At 34.8% G+C, this 22523-nt stretch overlaps 1 protein-coding gene across 7 annotated transcripts in view; it reads right to left on the bottom strand.

Moving 5' to 3' along the window:
* Positions 1-1966: 1966 nt before the first annotated feature.
* Positions 1967-22523, bottom strand: part of LOC126857715 (spectrin beta chain) — a 32973-nt gene continuing 12416 nt past the window's right edge. The window contains exons 2-13 of one of the 7 annotated variants that reach the window (XM_050607399.1): positions 19580-19768; positions 13056-18962; positions 12800-12891; positions 12610-12714; positions 12214-12356; positions 12087-12142; positions 11481-11537; positions 10158-10265; positions 7660-7809; positions 6509-6776; positions 6231-6413; positions 1967-4365 (exon numbers count right to left, since the gene is read on the bottom strand). In XM_050607399.1, the coding sequence (XP_050463356.1) occupies positions 4362-4365; positions 6231-6413; positions 6509-6776; positions 7660-7809; positions 10158-10265; positions 11481-11537; positions 12087-12142; positions 12214-12356; positions 12610-12714; positions 12800-12891; positions 13056-18962; positions 19580-19715 (7209 nt within the window). In that variant the 5' untranslated portion in view covers positions 19716-19768 and the 3' untranslated portion in view covers positions 1967-4361. Of the gene's footprint in view, positions 4366-6230; positions 6414-6508; positions 6777-7659; positions 7810-9759; positions 9920-10157; positions 10266-11480; positions 11538-12086; positions 12143-12213; positions 12357-12609; positions 12715-12799; positions 12892-13055; positions 18963-19579; positions 19769-22523 lie in introns of those variants that run through there. The other 6 variants (XM_050607401.1, XM_050607400.1, XM_050607403.1 and 3 more) reach the window with 6 other exon arrangements.

The following is a 22523-nucleotide window of genomic DNA, read 5'->3' as shown; positions in this document are numbered from 1 at the left end:
GCGCGCACGGCGAATTTGTAAACGACACTTTCAGTCTGTTCGATTAATATACTAGGGGATCGATTCTGTAATTCAAGTGAGGGTGAAAATTCAAAAATGAATGAATTCACTAGATTTGAACCAATGAAAGTATAAATTTTCTAGTAAATTTGCTCATTTTTATAATTTTTAGCCTCACGCAATTCTAGTCCTTGGTATCGATTTAAGTGAGGATGAAAATTACAAAAATGAGCAAATTTACTAAAAAATTTATAATTTTTTTAGTCCAAGTTTAATAAATTTGCTCATTTTTTAAAATTTTTTTACCCTCACTTACAATTACAAAATTCTTTGCTCATCCCCCTTTCCTGTTGAATGCGTCCCTAAAGTCCATCCAATTTTTACTTTTTATTTCGTATAAATAAAAAAAAAATATTATTTTAAAATTAAAATAAGATTACATTTAATAAACTCCAAACGCGCGAATATTATTTTCTATATTTATTAAAATATGCGTCTTCTAATATTCTAAAATTTCGTAAAATAAAAATCCAAGTTATACACGATGTTACGAATAATAAAGAAGCGAAAAGACGCAAAGAACATTTTCGACCTTCCGATAAAAACAATGAATCACTATTGGGGGAGCGAATGCTTTTAATGATGGTGCGCAGATGTAATAATAAAAGTATATTAGATAATGACTTTCATTTCCTGACATGCTAGAATGGTGACGCGCCTATATAAGTATATCTATGTAGATTTATTCCTGCAATGTATATTTAATCGATATCCAAACGTAATTTTCATCTTCTTCGTAAAAAAATCATTGATAATAATTTATTAAAAATAATTGTTATAATTTATAAAAAATATAGACAATCAAAAATTGAAATTCTTCGTAACTAATGCTGTCATCGTTCTTTAAACCATTTAATTAAGAACAAAATACAAATCCAATATAATTAAAATTTGCAATTCACACATATCTGTTTTGACATGATAATGCGATAAATAAAGTTGATTGATAATTTTTGTTGGTCGTCATGCGATAAAGCAAAGACATCTTCACCTTTTATCAATTATCATTCATTTTAAAAATATTTTTTTCTAAATACGTGGGTAAGAGTTAACTTCTCTTTCTAAAAATAAGAAAAAACTTTGAAAAGTAAATCTTTATAAATAAGAAAAGAATTATAAAAAATAATAGACGTGTTAGTAATCTGGCTTCCGTTTAACGGATAGGATTGTCGAAACATTTCCTTCTAAAATGAGCAATTCGATTGCGGAATATGTTTGAGAGAATCATATCTTACCTTGAGCTCATCGAGAGATATAAATCGATCAACTGATTGCACAGCTGATTGCGGAAAGCGAATTGAACGAGCTATTATCGCACTTTTGCGGATTTTGTGCACGATTGCGGTATCTAATGATTTCCTCCTCATTTTTCGCAAAATCTAAAAATCACATTACGCACATTATTCGACTCCGCGAAACTCGAGCGCGAGATAATTATTTTTTTCGGACGTACTTTTTTTTTATTTCGTTTCGATTTCGACAGGTGTAACTAAAGCGTGTATTATCTCGCTAATTTTCAATTTCCTGTTTTTCGGCAACAATGCACGAATCGATATCATTGCAAACAGAAATTGTACGTGTTGTCATTGTGTGCCTATACCCGCATGTATTCCCAATATTGATATTTAATTCGCGAACGCAATTTTCTGATGCATAATTATATATTGTCACGCATGGACGAACGTCGCATATCCTAATAACAAATTAAAACTTCGCACAAAATGCTTTTAGACGGAACAATTCGATCATACAAGTATGCCAACAATATATTTGCAATAAATAAAAAAATCGGGAAAATATATAGCTCTTGAGAAAAACGAGTTTCTCATGTATGTTTGTTTTTGTTTCGAAATGTTACGATTTTCACTGGTCTTTCCACTGGCATCAATCACATTTCATGTATATATATATATATATCGCATTTTATTTCTCAACGAAGCTATAAAAAGGCACATTAAAAAATTACAAGTTGATCTTAATGAAGTTTGAAGGTAAAATAATTAATGCGTACACATTACATTGCCGTGTCTTGTGCATGATAAGGAAGTGAGTATTGATTCGATTTCCAAGGGAAGATGGAATTAATAGAGCGAATTATACTCTTAATATAGTGTTAGATATAAAGGAAAATTGTTTTCTCGCTAAAGAGAAATACTGTGCCATATCTGCATTCTAACGTATCGAAAATTGCAATCCGAAAAGTACAACCAAATGTTTAATTTAAGCGATATTTAATGATACACATGCAAGTTCTTTTCGTATTAAAACGTTTCTATAATCAGATGTATATATATTTGCAATTTTCTAAAAAATTTCTATTAATAATTTCGTTGGGGCATAATCATCGATAATACGAATTCAGGTTTTCTTATCGAGGATAAAATGTATGTAGGAAGAACGTTTCAAAACGAAAAGAGCCACCATGTTAATTCGACATATATTATATATATATCATCTATATAATAATTTTTATTTCTTAATGTTCTTCTCATCATTCTCTGTGTATTTATATATTTATAGATATATTTATAATATAAAACACATAGCTATGACATACCAAATGTTGTATTGTTTAGCAATGCGACTCTGATATTTGAATGTTTTCGCTAAATGCGCATGCATGAAATTATAAAAGCGAATGAACGATCATTTTGATTACAATTTATTCTCGCGGAGCATAATATATGCGTACAGCTTCGTATATACAAATCTCTGTGTATATAAGTTTAGCTAAAAACGCAATTACGAACTTAGATATCCCAAATGTTTAACACAAATTGGAATTAAAGAGGCTGTCGCAAGTTGTAACAGACAGTCGCCGGATCGATCAATCGAGTCGCATTGATTTGAAAAACAGATGAAATGCCGTTTAATATATTTTCTCCTAAAACCATTATAATTTCCAAAATATAATAATTATACCAAAAATTTCGGAGCACAAAAAGAGTTCTAGAACTTTGCAATAGAGGGACTTATATTCTAAAAAAAAAAAAACAAGACAAATGCGATAAATATTAAAAAAAATTAACAATTACAAAAGAGTAATATATAATCCGTGTAATATCACGCCAAATGTCAAGTTGGAATCAAGTGAGATACAGTGATTTGCGACAGTGATATAATAATTTACGGTTATATAATAATTTACCGTAAGCGCTCACTTAATACGAACTGTATCATTTGCGTAAGTCTATAAATTTTTAAATATCCTTCGATTTTTTTTTTCTACAGAATTATGATATTTAGGAATATTTAGGGAAAGTTTGGGAGGGGGAAAACTCTCTTGTTAGTTATTATATTTTCTTTATAATTCTTCAATGCGATTTTTCCCTTAGGACGCTGCATATTTAACAATTTATTAAAAGCTAGTTTATATAATATTATGTCCCAAGTTAGTGTGGCTCTTAAAATATATGGCAGTCATTCAAACGCAAACAGACACGTTTGCAGGGAAAAAAAGTCAAATAAAATACTGCAGTGCAATAATATGATAATGAAAGCGATATATCCTAAGCAATCAACACGGCTGGAATCATTTCTCGTTCTCGCTTTTATTGTTGTTAGAGATTAAATCTCTTCTGCAATACGAGAATCCGCGTGAAAATGCAATAAAATGCGTCAAAATGTTTAAAATTAAGTCGTCACAAAAATCTGTGTGGTCATCGTGTAATGATTCTAAATCGTCATAAGCTCCATGATTAATATACATATCTTTTCCCAAATCTACATTTTTTTAAGAATAAATTAAGCTCTCTTGTCATTTCTGTTAAATAACTTTTTTTTTAAATTGCTGAATTATAGAAATTATTTTGTATCATAACAAAAACATAATTTATTACATTAAGTGACAAGAAAATGATCATGCATTTCTAATGCGTGATAATTACAAGAAAACACGTAAATACGAATTACGTGTATATTATAGAATCAAATCCCGTGTCAAATCTGATCACGCTAACGTGGGACGATAAATGTCGCTTGTTCTTCAACTAGCAATATTGCAAAGTGTCCAAAATTCATTGAAGAACTAAATTTAATTAGACTTTCAATAGCCTACACTTGTAAATATCAACATATATAACCGTTAAATATCTCCATTCGTCGAACGTAGGCGTTTTGTCAAAGATCCATTCAATTCGTCCTTCAATTCATTTTATAATACCCCATCGTGTGTGATCATGTCTTCTAATTTTATATTAGCGTTGCTTTAACCATGTAGAGCGACGAAAACATTTTTCATAAACGCGATGTTGTGCTGAGACGCATTATGAGCGGCTTATACCGAACTTCACTGCTCCAGTTTAGCTGAAAATTAGCAAATGTAAACGGTGATAATTATTTCATCATTAGGACAACCAATAATTGTCACTTCCAATTACTGTTTTTGTTTTACAATTTAATACTCATATGCACAATGGCAAGATTAGATAATAAAAAGGCATACATATACATAGGAATCCAGCTAAAATTCTTATAAATAATATAAATCATAAAAATGGATTTTATAATTTTTCAGAATAATATTTGATGTGCTGTTAAAATTTATTAGCAAAAATTAAATTATAAATAATAATAATTGTAATAATTATTGTCTAAAGTTTAAAAAAAAATATATTATACTCGCTCTATTTCAACTGTTGCATTTTTTATTTGTTATATGTACTATCATCATTTAAATAGAATAAATATATTGTACAAGAAGGGTGCTACCATATAAAAATCTCTCTCAACGCATCATAAAAGAGAGATTAAGTTATTTATATCTAATACATAAGAATATGAACTACTCCGTCTTTAAGGAGCCACATATCATAAAGTACATGTCTAAAATAGACGATGCGCGGATGTTCTCAGTTACCTCTACGATAAAAATTCCTGGGAATATTCTGATAGCAGAAAAAGCATGAAGAATAAATGACGATGTTTAGAAGCGGTGGAAGCTACAATATAAAATTTGTGACAATGATACACAATAATCCGAATATCTACATAACACACTATCTTATGCGAAATAATAAAAAATATCTAAAATGAAAGCGATAGATATGTATGCGAATAAGCACTTATTACATAAATGTTAAACAATGTGGTAGAGAACAATCGTGTTTCGTATATCTGTTATTTACTTGTAAATAGAAACCTTGACCAGCAAAATTTGAAATTTTTTACATGATAAAATAATAAAATTATATTGTTCTCTCTAGATTCATTAATTGCTCTTATTGCAAGATTCATCAGCTCTATGTATGAAACACAGAAAGCTCTACGCACATCCAGATACTCTCTCGTTTCACGAGAATTCACGTAATCATTCCGCATTCACAATTGGAAGAACATTCCTCTGCCGTATTCTTCAGATAGAAGCTAATTATAACGAAAAACTAAATACGAGAAGAAAAAAAAAGACAACTGGAATGATGATCGGTTAATCGTGCAATAGTACGATACGGTAGAATGATCTAGGATTATGTGCGACTCACCGCATTTTTAAATGTTGTTCCAATTGTGTACTGTTTCATACGTTCATTGGTTTCGCTTTCTACTTTTTGGCTTTTCTAAAATATGATAAATGCAATATGATCGAATGCGCGACAGGATGAATGGATTTCGTATGAAGGAGTGAGGGTGCGTATCTTCTCGAATTATGCTTTGCTTTACGAGATCGTCCGTCACCCATGAATGATAATGAATATAAAAAAAAAGATTTTTTTTGAAAGTGTTAGTTTTGTTAAAAATGGAATGCCAGATGTGTGAGGAATATCGTTAGAGGAATCGAAAGTAATGGAAGATGACAAAAATGTACAATTTTTTTTATTGCTAACAGAATATTCTCTATCAGCTTCATCGGGACGTGTTCAAAAGGATGAAGCAAAATAATAACAAGATAACAGACACCTTATGTACAAGAATAACATGTCTTGAAATGTTGTAAAACTTAATAACTTATATATTCGTAATATATAAATTTTCGCAATATTATTAGAAGTCAATTTAGAATATTATTATTACGTTGTAAGTATATTTTTATTTGACGAAATTTACAAAATTTATTTGGCTTTTAGCTTGAAATTCTTGCGCCGATCAGTTCGAATTCGATATTCATATCGTCTTAAGTTCTCACGTACGATATTATTACGATATGACAACAAAATTTCTCAAACAACACTTACTTTTTCTTGAGAGTGAAGAAACTACGCCGCTTAGTTTCGGCTTGTGTCGGGGCGGGTAGAGTGTGAGCTCTGGACGTACTTGCACCTGATGTTCCTTGCGCCGCTTGATTCAATACGGACACCCATTCGTTCATCTCGGCGTCATCTTTGGCCTGGAACAGGAAGTCGGATCCGCTTTGCGACCTATAAGAAAACAGATAATAATAATATAATAACATTTGCATCAGCAGAAGCGTAAAATGCAAATGAAGTATAATTGAAATGCGTTGGATACTAACTTGACTCGGAAGACATGTTTCTTCTTAGTGTAATCACTCGCTACGGTAATAGTCGCGCCTCGTAAATCAAGGGGAGCTTCTCCTTTGTACGACTGATCAGGCGAAGCCTTGTACGACTTCTGATCTTTATATACACATAAGTTCTGCCCGCGTACGACCATGTACACCTTATCCCAGGAGCGATTGGATGCCTTCTTCGTCGTACTCTCCCATTCGTGCTTCCGCTGTAACGGTCCTTCGAATTCGTCGTCGCTCGGACTTCGTTGCTCTGCAAAAGATAACATTCATCATTATTTATTATTCGAGTCATCACTATTTAATCGGTGAGAGAACGACTTTCTAAAAAATTTAGTTTAATAAATAAATTATTATCTGGAGAGAAAAACAACATTATGTATCCCTTGCTCTTTCGGTGGACAATAAAGCTGTAATTAATGACATTATTATTATAAGGATTAGTCATAACATGCTTTCGATGGAATATGCCGTCCACAACACATGAAAATCTGTTTTTAATTCCTTGTTATTTCAATTCAAAAAGTTCGTTTGTTTATCGTTTAAACTCATTAACAGGCCGACATGCATTGATATATCTTTATAACGGTACTTGAAACAGAAATATGTCCCAATTATTCGTTCCTTTACTTGTTAGTCGAATACAATGTAGCTCTCTGAATGTCTTCCCACTATAAAACATAATTTTATCACAGCTGACTTCTTCAAACACATTATAGTGATAAATTAATTGTTAAAAATATATGTATGCTTAAATAGTAACTGAAAATAAATAATGATTAATTAGTAAAGCAATTATATAGATGCTAGATACAAATATATGAAAGATCATAATATCTACCTGGATATTCAATAACAATTATCGCAACGGCAATTTAGAATTTCGCGTACAAAATTCGATCAGAAACAAAAATCACATTTCCAATTTTCGAATTATGATTAATTTATTGTTAGATGTTGAAGATGGATTATCCGTTTTTCTCACGTCTCGGCTGTCTTACATTTAAACATGTAAAAAGAGTGAAGGTAAAACGAGAAAGTGTAAGTAAAAAAAAAAAAAAAAAGAAATATCGAATGAGTGAACATATAAATCTCTAACTACTATAGGCCACGTAAAATCTCTTTTCTCCACTTACCGGGAATACTACGCTCATCGTCACTCACGCCACTGCGATCTAAACTCGGCGACTTGGCGGACTTTCTCCAGCGGAAACTCCTAAACGGTGACTTGCTGCGACTTCGTTCCTTACGCCTTAAAGACTCGGAGCCGCTTCCGCCTTTTGGAGCTTAACGACGTACGCAACACACATAACGTTTATTAGCTACTTACTCTGTACCCTGAACCACCTAGCTTGTAGCAGAGAATTGATCAGGTAAACAAATTTGTCTCACTAATAATCCACATATATGTATATTATATTACTTCTTCATGCCCTCTAACTACATACGAATATATACGAAGATACGTTTCATGCAACATGCTCATGCAAATGTCAAATAATCGATATATAAACTAAACATAATAAATAATATAAATTTTTTATTTATCTTGAGAATTATTAATTATCGTATAAGAGTAATTGCATCTATTTCAATATAGTATATATATAATACATATTTGTTGTAGCGCATCTCCTTTAGTTTAGGAAGATAAAATAGTGAACTCACCATCTTTTTTTTTTTAGTTAATTAAAGGAAATAGACCATTATATATAATGGTCTATTTCCTTTAATAAAAACTTTTAGTTACAAAAATGATGCATATTTGAGGCATTATCACAGCTCTTTTATGAGCTCTTTTATGAACTATACTCACAATTCACAATAAAGTTCCATTTGAACAGTTTTAATATCAAATCTGCATCATTTTTTTTTGCAATAAATTTGAAGGAAACACTTGCAGAGAGTTTCAAAGTAATTTTCAGCAATTAAATTAATTATCCTTGATTTCAACACTCTTTATCTAAAAAAAATAAAAAATTCTCGAAATATGTTCAAATAAAAGAGATTATATATTTTCAAAAATGTTCTTTCTTTATCAATCAATCAAAAATCAATATATTATTTAAAATAAATCTTAATAGAAAAGCAATATATTTTTTACAACATCTCGTGAGAATTTATTTTTCGCGATGGAATATACACATATGTGTGTGTGTGTGTGTCTATATATATATATATATATATATATATATATATATATATATATATATATACTTTTAACGTTTTTTAAAAATAGTGAAGTCGCGTGAGAGACAACGAATAAAAACAAAATCGATCATGAAAGGTCTCGTGTATCTGTAGTTATAACGATTTGCAATATAATTTGTACGAGACACGCAATCTCGGTCTCGAAAAATACATTAATACAATTATGTTGAGATAAAAATAATACGTTCGATATGAGCTCTTGTTGTGCAGAAAAAACTAAAACTCGAGATACACCAGAAGTACGATTGATACCAGCGGTATCAAGGCCCGCACCACCCTGGTCGGGTGTGGCGATAATTGATTTAAAGATGCAAGAGATATCGTCGAAAGATTTTCCGGAAAAATACGTGGTACTTCTCTTCTATCCAAGCGATTTCTCGTTCATATGCCCCATCGAGCTTATTCAATTTAGTGATCGCATCGCCGAATTCCGACTTATTGGTATGAAATTAGCATTTTAATGCAATTTTTAATATCGAAATGCTTTGACAAAATATATATTTATATAAAAATAAGATTTTTAATATATTTATAGAAAAAAACGAGATTTCTCATTTTTACAAAATAAAGTCTATTGTTATATTTTTAAAATTCTTAATTCAATTCTTGATCTTTGCAATAATTTCGAATTGATTTTATTAGAAATTTTTGTGAATATGATTTTTTTTTTACAAAATAAATTAATTTTTCTGTATGTCATCATTCCGTATGTTCATCTATGACACATACAAAAAAAATATAATTTATTAAAATTAATTTATTAAAATAATTTATTAAATAATTTATTAAAATTAATAAAGTAATCTCATGTTTTACTATTTTGTAATTCCAATATTATATTATAGATTCGGAGATAATAGCTATCTCAACAGATTCCAAATTTTCGCACTTTGCATGGGTGACGACACCGCGAAAACAAGGAGGTTTAGGCGAAATGAAAATTCCACTCCTCTCCGACCGGAGTCATCAGATAGCGAAGGACTATGGTGTATTAAATAAAAAGCACGGGGTAGCCTGTAGAGCTCTATTCGTTATAGACGCACAACGAATCATACGCCACGTAACAATAAACGATGACGATTTACCGCGATCGGTGGACGAAGTTCTGCGGGTCATAAAAGCTTGCCGTTTTGTGGATGAGCACGGCAGCACGTGTGCCTTAGGACCGTTGGAAACGAAAACCACCTTCGAAGAAGAGACAGATTATTTCCACACGGATTAATCCCGATATCAATTGCATCCTTATATCTGAAATTTCTCAATCATAAATTAAAGATATAGAATCTTTCATCGATTATGCAGTTTACATTGACTGCTATTTAATCATAAGACAATTGAGATAATGTCGCAAGAAGGAAAGATATTAATAAACAATATCGTACATTGTATATATAATTTGAGACGCAGATCATTGAACACTTACTTGTCGGTGTGCGAGGAGTACCATGCGGCGGAGTTTTTGCAGAGGTTGGCGCGACAGGAATCCCTTCTCCTACCCGGAAAGACAGTTGCCTAGGTTTTTGTGCATGCACTACACCACACCAATCACAAAATCATGCTATGTATATATTATTCTTAGATGTACAACACGTGATATTAATACTTTACGCATATATATAAATATATAAATATATATATATATATATGTAGTCAACAATTATATCAATTATACAGTCTTTCAATTACTATAATGAAAAACACGAAGCTATCCCAAAAACGAGATTTAAAATTTTATTGCAAAGATTATTCAACACTAATCGTGAGTTTTATATATATATATATATATATATATATATATATATATATATATATAAAATTTATAATAAAACTATATTTTATAATATTATAATTAATTAATATTTTTATTAATATATTTAAAAAATATATTACTATATTTATATTATATATGTATAAATATATATATTCATATACAATATAAATATTTATATTATTTATAATGATATATCGCGTTCAAATGTTCAAGTAAACAGTAAACAATAGAACATAGAGTCGTGTTTTCTACATCTGTAAAATGACGACCAAGAAACGAATCTGATATGCTTACCTTTTAATAAGATATTTAAGCATTTTATCAATTATGTAAGTCGACACATAATCGTGCGATGGAATACGATAGTTCAAATATGTACCTACCAAGTCAGCCGTGCGAAATGAAATGGTTTATAACAGAGTTTATAGTACGACAAAAAAGTTAATAATAATAATATAGATAATATTTAATTAAAATAATTATTATAGATACGTGTATATCGTTTCACGTACATATGTGTATGTTCACTAAATATTATCTATATTATTTGAAATATTTAATAAATTATGAAATATATGATTGATATATCAACTTGTGATAGATGACGAGAAGAGCATCTCTGGTAATAAAACAGCCAACACCTGGTAGAGAAAAAAATTTATAGAAGCTCATAAATGATGGCTTGTACGGGCGAGAGTGATAAATGCGGTGCTGCTACAAATACGCTGAAAGATATAAAATTATCGTAACATATGTGACTAGATGCTTATGTGATGAATCCACAGAGAAAAGCAATTTAAGTACTGAAGATACAATGTTGTGATTATCCATCCATCACCAATTTGATGAGAAATTACAGGAACCACCATAAGATCCGATTATAATTTCAAGGCAGTCGTAGTGAAATATTAAGAAATGTACTTAATATGAAGGTTTTAACCTGCACAAGTTTTACACGCATCACGTAACACTCACCTTCCTTGGGCTTGTCTTGAGGCTGTGGTGTACGTGTAGAAGCCTTGCGATGTGCCACTGTGGTTCGTGCATTCCGTGCCGCATTAGGGTGCATTCGGAAAGGATAATATGGACCGATGGATGTACGGATCGGAATAGATTTAGGTTACGCGGATAGAAGGCAAAAATAAACGTGCTGTTAGCGATATCGCACATGCTTATCCAAACAAACCGTAATGCTAGTCGCCAGAGTTAAATTTTATGTCAAGAAGCAAGATTCTTGTACCGATATTATTCCAAAAAAGGAAAAAAAATGCTTATATACTAAACTCGATTTAGTTCTTTCAATCTCTCTCGGTTAAACAAAATTAATTACTACCATCTCGCAATCGTTACTACGCCAATCAATAGAAGTTTTACAACGTACACGTACAACCCCATTAGAAAAGCACTCGACATTACATTCTAAATAATGTACGTATATTAAATACCGATCGTTATTCATCAACACTAACATCATCAAATGGAATGCAAAATTGTAAGACGAATCAGAAGGTAAGTACCGAGAAGAGTTATAGTTTCGATTAGTATAAACCCAAAACATATTATTAAGTGCAGTCATATTACCGTGTCCCTCGTCTTCTCCAGCGCGTTCTCCGCTTGTTGCTCCGTCAGTTTCGGCTCTGCAGCAAACAAAATTTATTCATGATAAATCGTATCATCATATAATCACGACGAAATATTTACACATTACCTTTCACTAAGTGGTTCGTCTGGACTAGTAACGGGCGTTGCCTTGGCCAAACGTGCGGCCTCCGCCGCTGCCGCCTCTTCCTTCTTACGTCTTTCCTCTTCTTCCCTTTCTTGCTCCCGTCGCTTCAGTTCTTTCAATTCAAACTGTGCATTAAGAGAGGAACATTGTTTATTTCCAAAACCGTAATATTCATAATTTGTACTGTGTTTTATTAAATTATACTAGCGTTGTAATAAAGAAGCTAGAAATACACGCAACAAATAACTGTATATGAATGTGGTAAGATTTGTATATTTAAATAGGTAATTTGTAATATTAATATAATTAATTTGCGGCATTTTCTATTACAATATTACCTAGGAATGACTGTGTTTGCACATGTGTTTGATTACTCACTGTGGTAAGCCGGTGCAAGGCACTAAATCTTTCTTCTTGTGCAGCTGCCGATTTTTCAAAAGCTTCATGTTTCTTGATCAAATTTTCAACTTCGTCGATAGTATGCTATAAAAAAAATAATTTTCTTTTTTAAGTAGATTGCTCGCTCGATTAAAATTTCGAGTTTATGTTCATAAAAATAAGTACTTACACCGAGCTCCTGGCTCATAAGATACGGTTCTTGAGCGATTAACCATGCTTCAGCAACTGCTGCATCTCGGGCAAACTGATAGACTTCCAAAACTATGGCAAAAAATAAACAAATATAAATAAACACACATGAATATATGTATAATATATTTATGATTTTCAAAACACTAGATATAGATACTCAGTATCTCAATAATATTATTTGAAAGATATCAAATTGTGCAATATAAAATTGAAATAAATTTTCAAATACTTACTGAGCTGCAAATTTTCCCAACGTTCTTCCCACCGATGTAAAAGCGCGTTTCTGTGATCGGTCAATGCTGCCAATTTTTCCTTTATCTGTGCGCTAGCGTAATGATTTCTGGCTAGCAAGTCTTTCCCGAGATTAATGCACGCCATCAGATTATCCTCTCTGGCATCGATTTCCGCCTTTAAACTCTGATGATTGTTCATCAGTAATTCAACACCGGCAACGTCGCGTGGCTTTTCGGATGTATTCATTTGACGCACAACGTCGTCCATCCAGATCATCAAGGTCCTAACCATGTTGAAGAATCTGAAGAGATCTCCGGTGTCTTCCAGTTTAGTTCGTCTGCCCTCGCACAGTGATTGCAAATTGTTCCATGCTGCCACAACTTCGGCTTCACGATTCGTAATCTCTCGTGCTTTGTCACCGGCGTAACTCGCTTGCAGTTTGGCGGATTCCTCCTCGATCTGCGTAACTTGACTCTGCAATGTGGACAAATCCTGGATGAAGTTGGCGTGCTTACGTTGGAGGGCAGATACCGAGCCGGCATCTCGTCCCAATTCATCTGACATGGCGTTTTGTTTTTCCAGGATTCTGCCGAGAACATCCTTGCAGTCGTGGAAGAACTTGTGCAGTTCACGACTGGCCACCAACATCTGCGTGCGCGTCTCAATTAATTCGAGCAGATCTTGCCAGACTTCGTTTAAGCCGTCCTTCCATTCAGCGATCGTCGCCGCATCGGAGTGCCCGGTGGCAATCAGAGAATCGGCGATGCCGTTCACGGCTTCTACGCGCTCGGAACCGATCGCTTCAGTGTCGCGCGCAAATTCCTTAAATCTCTCCCACAATAAAGTTACGTGATCGTAATCCTGACCCAATTCGTGACTACCGGCGACCAGTTCGCGTTCCTGAATCCATTGTTCGAGATCATCGACCTCGCGGTTCAACATGAATAATTGGAGTGCCTCGTCCAATTTGGCGCGTCGCTCACCCGCCAGATCCTTCAAACCGGCATAGAGTTTGTCTACCTGCGATTGCTTCACGGCGATCTGATCGGCCAACGGATGCTGATCGTTTATGAGCTGCCGGGCAGTCTCGCCAAGTTGACGAATCGTTTCCGCGTAATCCTCGACCGCGTGTTCCAAAGACTCGTGCTTTTTCATCAAATTCTGTGCAGAGATCTCATCCTTACCACGATCTTCAACCATCATGTACAGCTCCTGCTCGCTCATCCACGACTCGGCTTCGGTAGCGTCGAAGAAGTACTGCTGCGCCTTCTCGTTTTGCAGCAAATGCTTGTTTCTATCATCGACCGCGTCCTTTAGCTCGCGCCACTTTTCTGTTAATTCGGATATCAGTTTCTGGAATTCAGGACTATCCTCGTGTCCTTCATCTATCAGCTTCTGTCCGTTATTGCACACTAGATTGATCCTAGGTTCATGGTTGTCGATCTCGGTACGCAACGATTGATTTTTCTTCTTCAGCATGTGAACATTAAACAACGAGTTTCCGTATTCGGTACTAGTTGCCTGCGGCATCTTCTCCGCAATCCACAGTTTCTCATCTTCGATGTCGCGCCGGAATTGGAAGGCTTCCTTCTTTTTCTCGAGCTGTCGTTGGCGATCAATGAGCGGCGCCTTAAGCTGCGCGAATCTCTGAGCAACTTTCTCCTTTTTGCACTTGATCTCCTCCATTTTATCGTCCGGCACTGTGCGCTGCAAATGTTGCGCCTGCTTGTCAAGTTCGGTAACTTGTTTTGCTTTCACCGCCATTTGTGTCTCGATCATTTGTTGCTTCTGCATCAATATATTCACAGAAGCCAAATCAGAACCAGTGTCAGTACTCTCTATCTGCTTCTCCAGCTCGTTCATCCAAGAGTCGATGTCATCGCAAGTCTGGTGTATCAATACCTCGCGATTTGCATCAAACAATCGTTCACCTTTATCATGAGTCGTAGTCTCCAAATCCACGAATTGATCCGCTAATTCGGCTACTTTCGGGTTAATAATTTCGGCCAAGTCTGGTTTCTGTTGAATCAATTCTTCCGCGGCTTGCTGCAATTGTTGCAAACGATCTTTATTGCTCGCAATCTCCGCCTCAAATGCCTGGTGACGAGTCCACTTGCTGTGAATAGTCTTTGCGCTTCTATATGTCTCGTCCTGAGCGGTGATATGTTTCTCTTGCACCCATTCGCCAAGTTCCTCGCAATCCTGCAGGAACATCTGTAACTGAAGCTGATCTTTCAGTTTCTCCATAAGTTGATTAGCTCTCTCGCGATTGACTCGGCGACGCTCGTTGATGCTCTCGGCCTTCTTCTTCACTTTATCGGCCGCGAAGTGTCCCTCATCGACCAAACGTCCGGCAAATTGCACAACTGAATTAATCTTTTCATCGTTGGCGTCCATAGTCGTCATAAAAGCTTCGTGCCGCTTGATCATATGCTCTGCTTGTTCGAAGTTGGCTGGCGTTTCATCCTTAGCGAGAATGTGCTCCTGTTGCGATAGGAGTACTTCCGCTTGACGCGCGTCTCGATCAAACACCTGTAGATTCAAAGAATTGGATAGCAAATTCTGACGATTCACCCACATCTGATGTAGCTCTTCCCAGCCCATCTTCAGCGCATTCAATCTTTCCCGTAGGAACATGTATTGTGTATCGCCATCGCCAGCCTCCGTTGTCAATCGTTCACCGTATTCCATCATCTTCTGATAATCGTCGGTGTAATTATCGATTTCTTCCTTGATGTTCTGATGCTGTGTAAGGAGCTTCTCGGCATCAGCGAGGCTGGTTGGTGTGTCCTCGCTGGCAACGTCAGTCTGAGTTTTCGTGAGCCATGCTTGGAAGTGATCGAGATCACGCAGGAACCGGTGCAAATCTCCGGCCTCTTCGAGTTTGGCGTCACGTTCCTTTAACATTTGCGTTAGCTGCTCCCAAATCAGATGGATCTGCGCGATTCTGTCGCGTATCACAGCTGCCTCTTCTGGATGTTCTTTCTGTATGACCTCCGCTTCCTTCTCCAGAGAATCCAATTTGGCTTGAATGGCCGCCAGATCACGTTCCATGCCACTCAGTCTGCGCTGTAACGTCATCACGCCGGTCAGATCCATCTCTAGACTATCAGTCTGCTGCAAGATTCGCTTCTTATCTTCGATCCACGACACGGTCTCGCGACACTCAATATGGAATGTCTGCACGCCGTGTGCGGAGTTCAACTCTTCGCGTTTGCTCTCCGCCTTCTCGCGCAGCTCGGCCCATTTCTGATTGAGTTCATTCTGTCGTGCGATTATCTGTTCCGAGTTCGGATGCTCGACGTGTAGCAATTGTCTAGCTAATTGATTAACCACGGCGACGCGAGATGCATTTGCGTTCATTTCTTTCTCAAAGCCGTTGTAACGGTGTTTCATGATCTCGACGTCTTCGATGTCCTTGACGGGCACCATCGTATCCAACATCCTGTTTTTCTCGCCGATCCATTGCTCAACTCCGTCAGTCTCGCTGAATACCTTGTACAATGACAAGGCATCCAAGAGTCTTTGCTTACGCACTTTAGCCAGCTCGAGAAGCTCTTTGTACCTGTTGTCTATCGAGGTCAGTCTTTCCAGGACTTCCGGCGACTTGGCATCCTGCTCGCCCAACGTAGACGCCTGCTGATGAAGTTGCTCGATAGTCGTAGCGTAATTCTTGAGCTCATCTGTCACGTCCTTATGCTTTTTCAATAACGATTGCACATTTGCCTCGTCTCTACCAACATCTTCCGATGAGACGAGCCGTAATGTATCCAACATCCAAATGTCAATATCGTCTGCGTCCGCAAAGAGCTGGTGGTAATCAACAGCCTCTTCGAGCCGTTTTCTTCTGAAAGCTGCCAGATCCAGTAGATGATTCCACATGGCAAGAATTTCTTGGAGTCTCTCTTGAATACGATCCGAACCGAAATGCTGTTGCCGGACTAGTTCATCGCCAACAGCAGCGACCGACATTAATTGTGGCTCATGTGACTGTATTTCATTTTCTAACGCCTTGTGCTTAGATAATAACAGATTAATAGTCGTCAAATCGTGACCAATGTCGCCCGTAGATACAATTTGTTCCTTCTCCTTTATCCAATTCTCCTCATCGGCCATGTCCCAATAAAATTGCCAAAGCTTCCGAGATTCCTCAAGTCTGGTGCGACGCTCAATCGCTAGCCGCACCAGTTCGGCGTACGCATTCTCCAGCTGTTGCACACGTTCAACTATGATGGCCGGGTCGCATGGTCGATAGCCCTCTCCGTGCTCTAAGAATCTCTGGCTCTGTTGAACGACGGCCTTGACTCTCTCGCCTAACACGTTGATGTCTGCCTCGACAAGAGAGTGCTTTTGCAGTAGATCCTCCACGCCCATAAGGTGTTTACCGTAATCGTCCGTCAGTAGTCGCATCTTTATTTCCTCCATGCTATCCAGAATATATAACTTCTCCTGGAAGTTTTGTTGCAGTTGCAGCGACAGCTCCAGCCGCATTCGCCTAGCACGGAGCAGTTCTAGAAGATAGTTCCACAAACGTAGTACGTTGTCTTTACGGGCATTGATACGCTCGATGTCATGATAATTCTCAGCCTCGAGCTCCTGTGAGACTGCCATGACAGCCTGCACGCGCTCTTCATAGGCAAAAATGTCGGTTTCTATAGCTTCGTGTTTCTTGGCAGCAGCTTCCACGGCGGCAAGGTCAAAGCCAAAGTTGTCCTGCGACACCAGTCGTTGATTCTCTGACAACCATGTCTCGCGCATGCTGGCCTTTCGATTAAATCTAGCCGCTAATTGCTCCAACTTCTCCTGCCGAATCAATTCCTCACGTAAGGCCAATTCTCGTTCGTGCTCCGCCTTTTCTAGTCTCTCCCAGGCCTTGTTGATGTCGGATATCATCTTACCCTCTTTGGGCGTGTAAGGTTTCTGATTGTTTGCGCGCATTTTCGATTGCAGAGTGAACAACAGTACTTCAAGATTACCCTTCTCCACGAATTTAGGCGGTTTCTCCACGGTACGATAATTCGAGAATTGTGAGAGTTGCGACTGAACGCCAACTAGAGAATTCGCAAATCTGCGATCGCCAAGCGCCTCTATTGTGGCTTCGATCCAGCGCAGAAGATCGCTGGTGAGACTCTCATATTCGTGTATCATACGATCGTTCTCCATCGCGATACCGACCACTTTGCCGATCCTTTTACCTTGCACCGTCTCTTGCTTCATCTTCGAGAAGTAATGATAATATGTAACGACATATGTTATAATGGACTTCTCGTCCGGATGGTCGACGAAGATATCTTCAGCGTCCAAGAGTTTCGTGAGACCGAGTTTGTCTTCCGCGACATTGAATGCATTGTTAAGATTATGGATCGCGTTCGACTTGGAGAGCTTATCGAACTGGATTAAGTCCGGACGGTGTTTATGGATGATTGCGTTAAATGCCAGACCGTCCCGCCACGATGTCGTAAAGTTTCTTACATTTACGTTGTGATAACCGGCGGTCTTCATCTGACACCAAAGTAGTAAAGCGTCCTTGGCGGACTTGGTCTCCTGATTGTCCGTCTCTTCGATTGTAATATCTTGGATCTGGAATCGCAGGATGATCGTCCAGATAAGACCCAAACTCAGACGAGGATTCCCGTCGACGATGTCATGAGAACCCATATTCTCCAGATGTACCCTTTGCTCGCGCAAGAATTGCAGGGCCTTGTCCACATTTTCTAAGCAATGGATGCGCATCTTGCCCTTGGTGGGACGCGGTAAACGCTCACCCGATAGAATCTCCAAGAGTCTTATCAGCATTTTGCCGTCGCGCAGATCGACGTATAAATCGCCGATCCGGCACGAACATCGAACCAAGTGGGAGTTGACCCATTTCTGGAAAGTCTTCTTTTGCACTAATTCACGCTCACCTAACGAAAAAAAATACACATGAGCGATCCTAATAATTATTACCAAATTTCGATCAATTATATTTTAATCAAGATATATTGTATAACGTTAAATTAAGATATAACAAACTTATCTAGAGAAAATCTTGGTTTAATAATAATAATTAAATTAATTAAATTAATAATAAGCGTTAGACTTGAAATGATATAAAGTTTCTTTACCTCGAAGATCAAACACGATTTTATCATAATTCATCTTAAAAAAAAAAAAAAATCTGCAATTCTATTAATTTTTCATTCTCTTTCAAATAATCAATATTTATTTTTAATCTAGTTCATTATTACTTAAATAATAGTTAAAATGACTGTATATAACAACTCTCAATCCAAGACTAAAAAGCAACTGGTTGAGAATGTGACGTTATAGAATTCGTAAAGCGATTATCAAAAGGATGCGGTTGATTGATATCAACATACAATCTTCTAAAATAAAATTCACTTACATACATGCATTTTTATTACAAAATAATATTATGAAAAAATAAAACTTTGTTGTATTTTATAAAATGAATAAAGGACAAAGATTAAACTGCGATAAAAAAGTAAATAAATAAATAAATAAAAACGATGTTTCGTACCAGCTAACGCCTTGATACGTGAGCGTTCGAAAAGTCTCGAACTCGAGTTTCCCCCGTCGTATTCGTACTCGTCGACAATCTCTTGTTGCAGCGTGGGGTCCCATCCCCCGCGCACCACCGAGATATCGGTCGTCATTTTGTCAATCGGACCAACAGCTCACTTCTGCCTAACCCTTAAAAAGGGTGCACCTGAAACATCATCGCGCGAGGTCATTAATTTGCGAAAGCAGTTAAAGAAAAATTTGCAACTTTTTAAAATTATCTCTCATCAATATAATCACTTATTAATATAATCAATTATTAATTATATAAATATTATTAATTATATTATTAATTTATATATTAAAATATTTATTATTAATATAATAATATATTAATATATTATACAATATATTATACAATAATATATTAATATATTAAACATAAAATATTAATATATTAAAAATATTATTAATAATTATTAATTATATAAATATAAAAGTATATTTTTTTCCATTTAATAAAACACTTTAAAATAATTCAAATTAATACAAAAAAAGACAGAAAAAATTGTATATAAAATTTCTATTTTTAAATTATTTTTATAGAATTAATATATTTTTTAATTGTATCAATTACTCTGTGGACACCCTTCAAAAATATATAATGTAAAAAATATTTAACGTTGAATATGTATCTTTAATTTTAAGTCTAAGATGGTACGCATAAGATAAACGAGGACACAATAATCATAAGAATTTCTTCCTTCTACCCACGTAGTATAATAGTAAGCAACATGATACACACAGAACGTGTCTTTAGTAAGCTTTATGGTCAGCTCGTTGTTGTGTCAGTTAATTTTTACGTAGAGATAAGAGAGAATGGTAAGGTAATCTTATCTTCTTTATAGGCACGAGCAATTTTTTTTGCTCTCTCTTCTTCTAAGAATACTTAATAATTAAATAAATAATATAGAAAATCTTTAGATAGATTAAACGTTACGCGACACTGATAGAGCAATGCAATTGTACACAACATTTATGTAGACTTTTTTATTCTTTTTCGATAAATTTCACTAGTTCTATTCTTGCGGATACATTCTTCAAACTGCTAAACAAATCAAAACTTCAATTATTATTATTATTATTATAAAATTTATTATATATTATATTATTTTTATAATAAAAGATTAATTTTTTTTAATAAAAATTTTACTGACAATGAATATTTATATAACTTTAATTTTTAAACTTGATCTCAAATACAAAAATTTTGACATCAAATAAAGATTAAAATTTGTTATTTATTTTCATCTGTAAATAGCTTAAAATGACATTTCAAATTTTTACAAATTTTTTTTCTTCGTTATAAAAACTTTACAGTATAAGAATTATTTTTCATTCCATAAAGATTATATTTTTAGTATCAAAAAGTAAATACTGATAAATCCGTTTTAAAAAGAAATGCTATAAATGCTATAAATAAACTTTAATGTCTGATTTATGAGTTTATCTGATTTATCGTAATAAATCTGATTTAATGTCAAACTTCTCTCTTTTATTAAAATACATTTGATAAAAGGCATTTCCTTAAACATCTATAAATAATGCTTCGCATTAAACGTCATGCCATTTTTACATTTTCCTTATATTTTTATATATTAAAATATTATATATTAAATCAATTTTTCTCGAGTATTAAAAAAACACACACATTGATAAATATTTATTACGTATTACGTCGCTTTAGGTAAGAAGTCATCTCTATTTCTTTCCATTTTCGTCTAGTACTCCCTCAAATTTATTCTTACTATTAGTTAATTGCACCGCTGCTGTAATCGTGAAGTTTGCAGGGTCACCGGATATCAAGAAAGCGGCATTGTGTGCGTACCGTTAACGAGGCCTACCCATAGTATACCCGATTCTACGTGTGTTCATTTAATAAAGCGTTACATGCTCTCTCGCCTCCGCGTGGGAGACGTAACGCCTTGCGCTCACTACGATTACATCACGCGAATGATGTCACACACGCGAAATACACACACATCGCATCGGCGTCGCACCGAATGTCCTGCAGAGATAACTAAAGCTAAGAGCACGCTGTCACATTGGCGACTGTCTAATGTCGACTCTTGTAAAATAATGAGACACACTCTAGAACGCTAATTATTATATAGCATTATTAAGTATATATACGATGAACTGCATGCAGCAAAGTGGCAAGCAAATTTCAAGTCACGCATAGGTGCAAATTAGTAATAAATAGAAAGAAGAGAAATTAATATATATAATCTTGTTTTCCTCCCTATATTCAATAGTAAAATTTCAAATTAAAAATATTCAATAAAAAATATTCAACAATAAAATTTCATAAAATTCAATAATAAATTTCAATAATAAAATTTCATAAAATTTGGAGATGTTAAATTTAAGCTAAATTTATGCTAATTTTTATACAGAATACATTAGCATACAGTTGTAAATAATTTAAATATTAAATTACATAAATAATTTAATAAAATTACTTAAATAATTACTTAATTAAATTATTTAATAAAAATAATTACTTAATAAAAATAATTACTTAATTAAATTACATGAATAATTTAATTAAATTATAATTAAATAATTTTAATTTAAATATTAATTTTAAGACACGGGACATAAATGAAACTACATATAAACGTAAATTATATGTATATACATACAATTCATCCTAAATTCGAGCAAAAAATATTGTCATCAACGTGACTCGATTAAAATAGGACGGAGAATTATTTAAACTGACGTCTAAAAAAAACGTTCCGTCTAATTTACAATGATGTTTACTGATTAACATTGATAACGCTTAACGAGAACAATTGCAACTGCAGCTGCATGAACAATTGATTGCAATAGGAAAGTTTTGGACCAAGTGTTCTACAGGTTAAAGGCGCAAATGTCTTACACATTCGTGCGAGATACCG

This window comes from Cataglyphis hispanica, chromosome 22, assembly GCF_021464435.1.
Source record: "Cataglyphis hispanica isolate Lineage 1 chromosome 22, ULB_Chis1_1.0, whole genome shotgun sequence".
NCBI lineage: Eukaryota > Metazoa > Arthropoda > Insecta > Hymenoptera > Formicidae > Cataglyphis > Cataglyphis hispanica.
The sequence above is the reverse complement of the archived record's forward strand: the minus strand, read 5'-3'. Positions and strand labels throughout refer to the sequence as shown.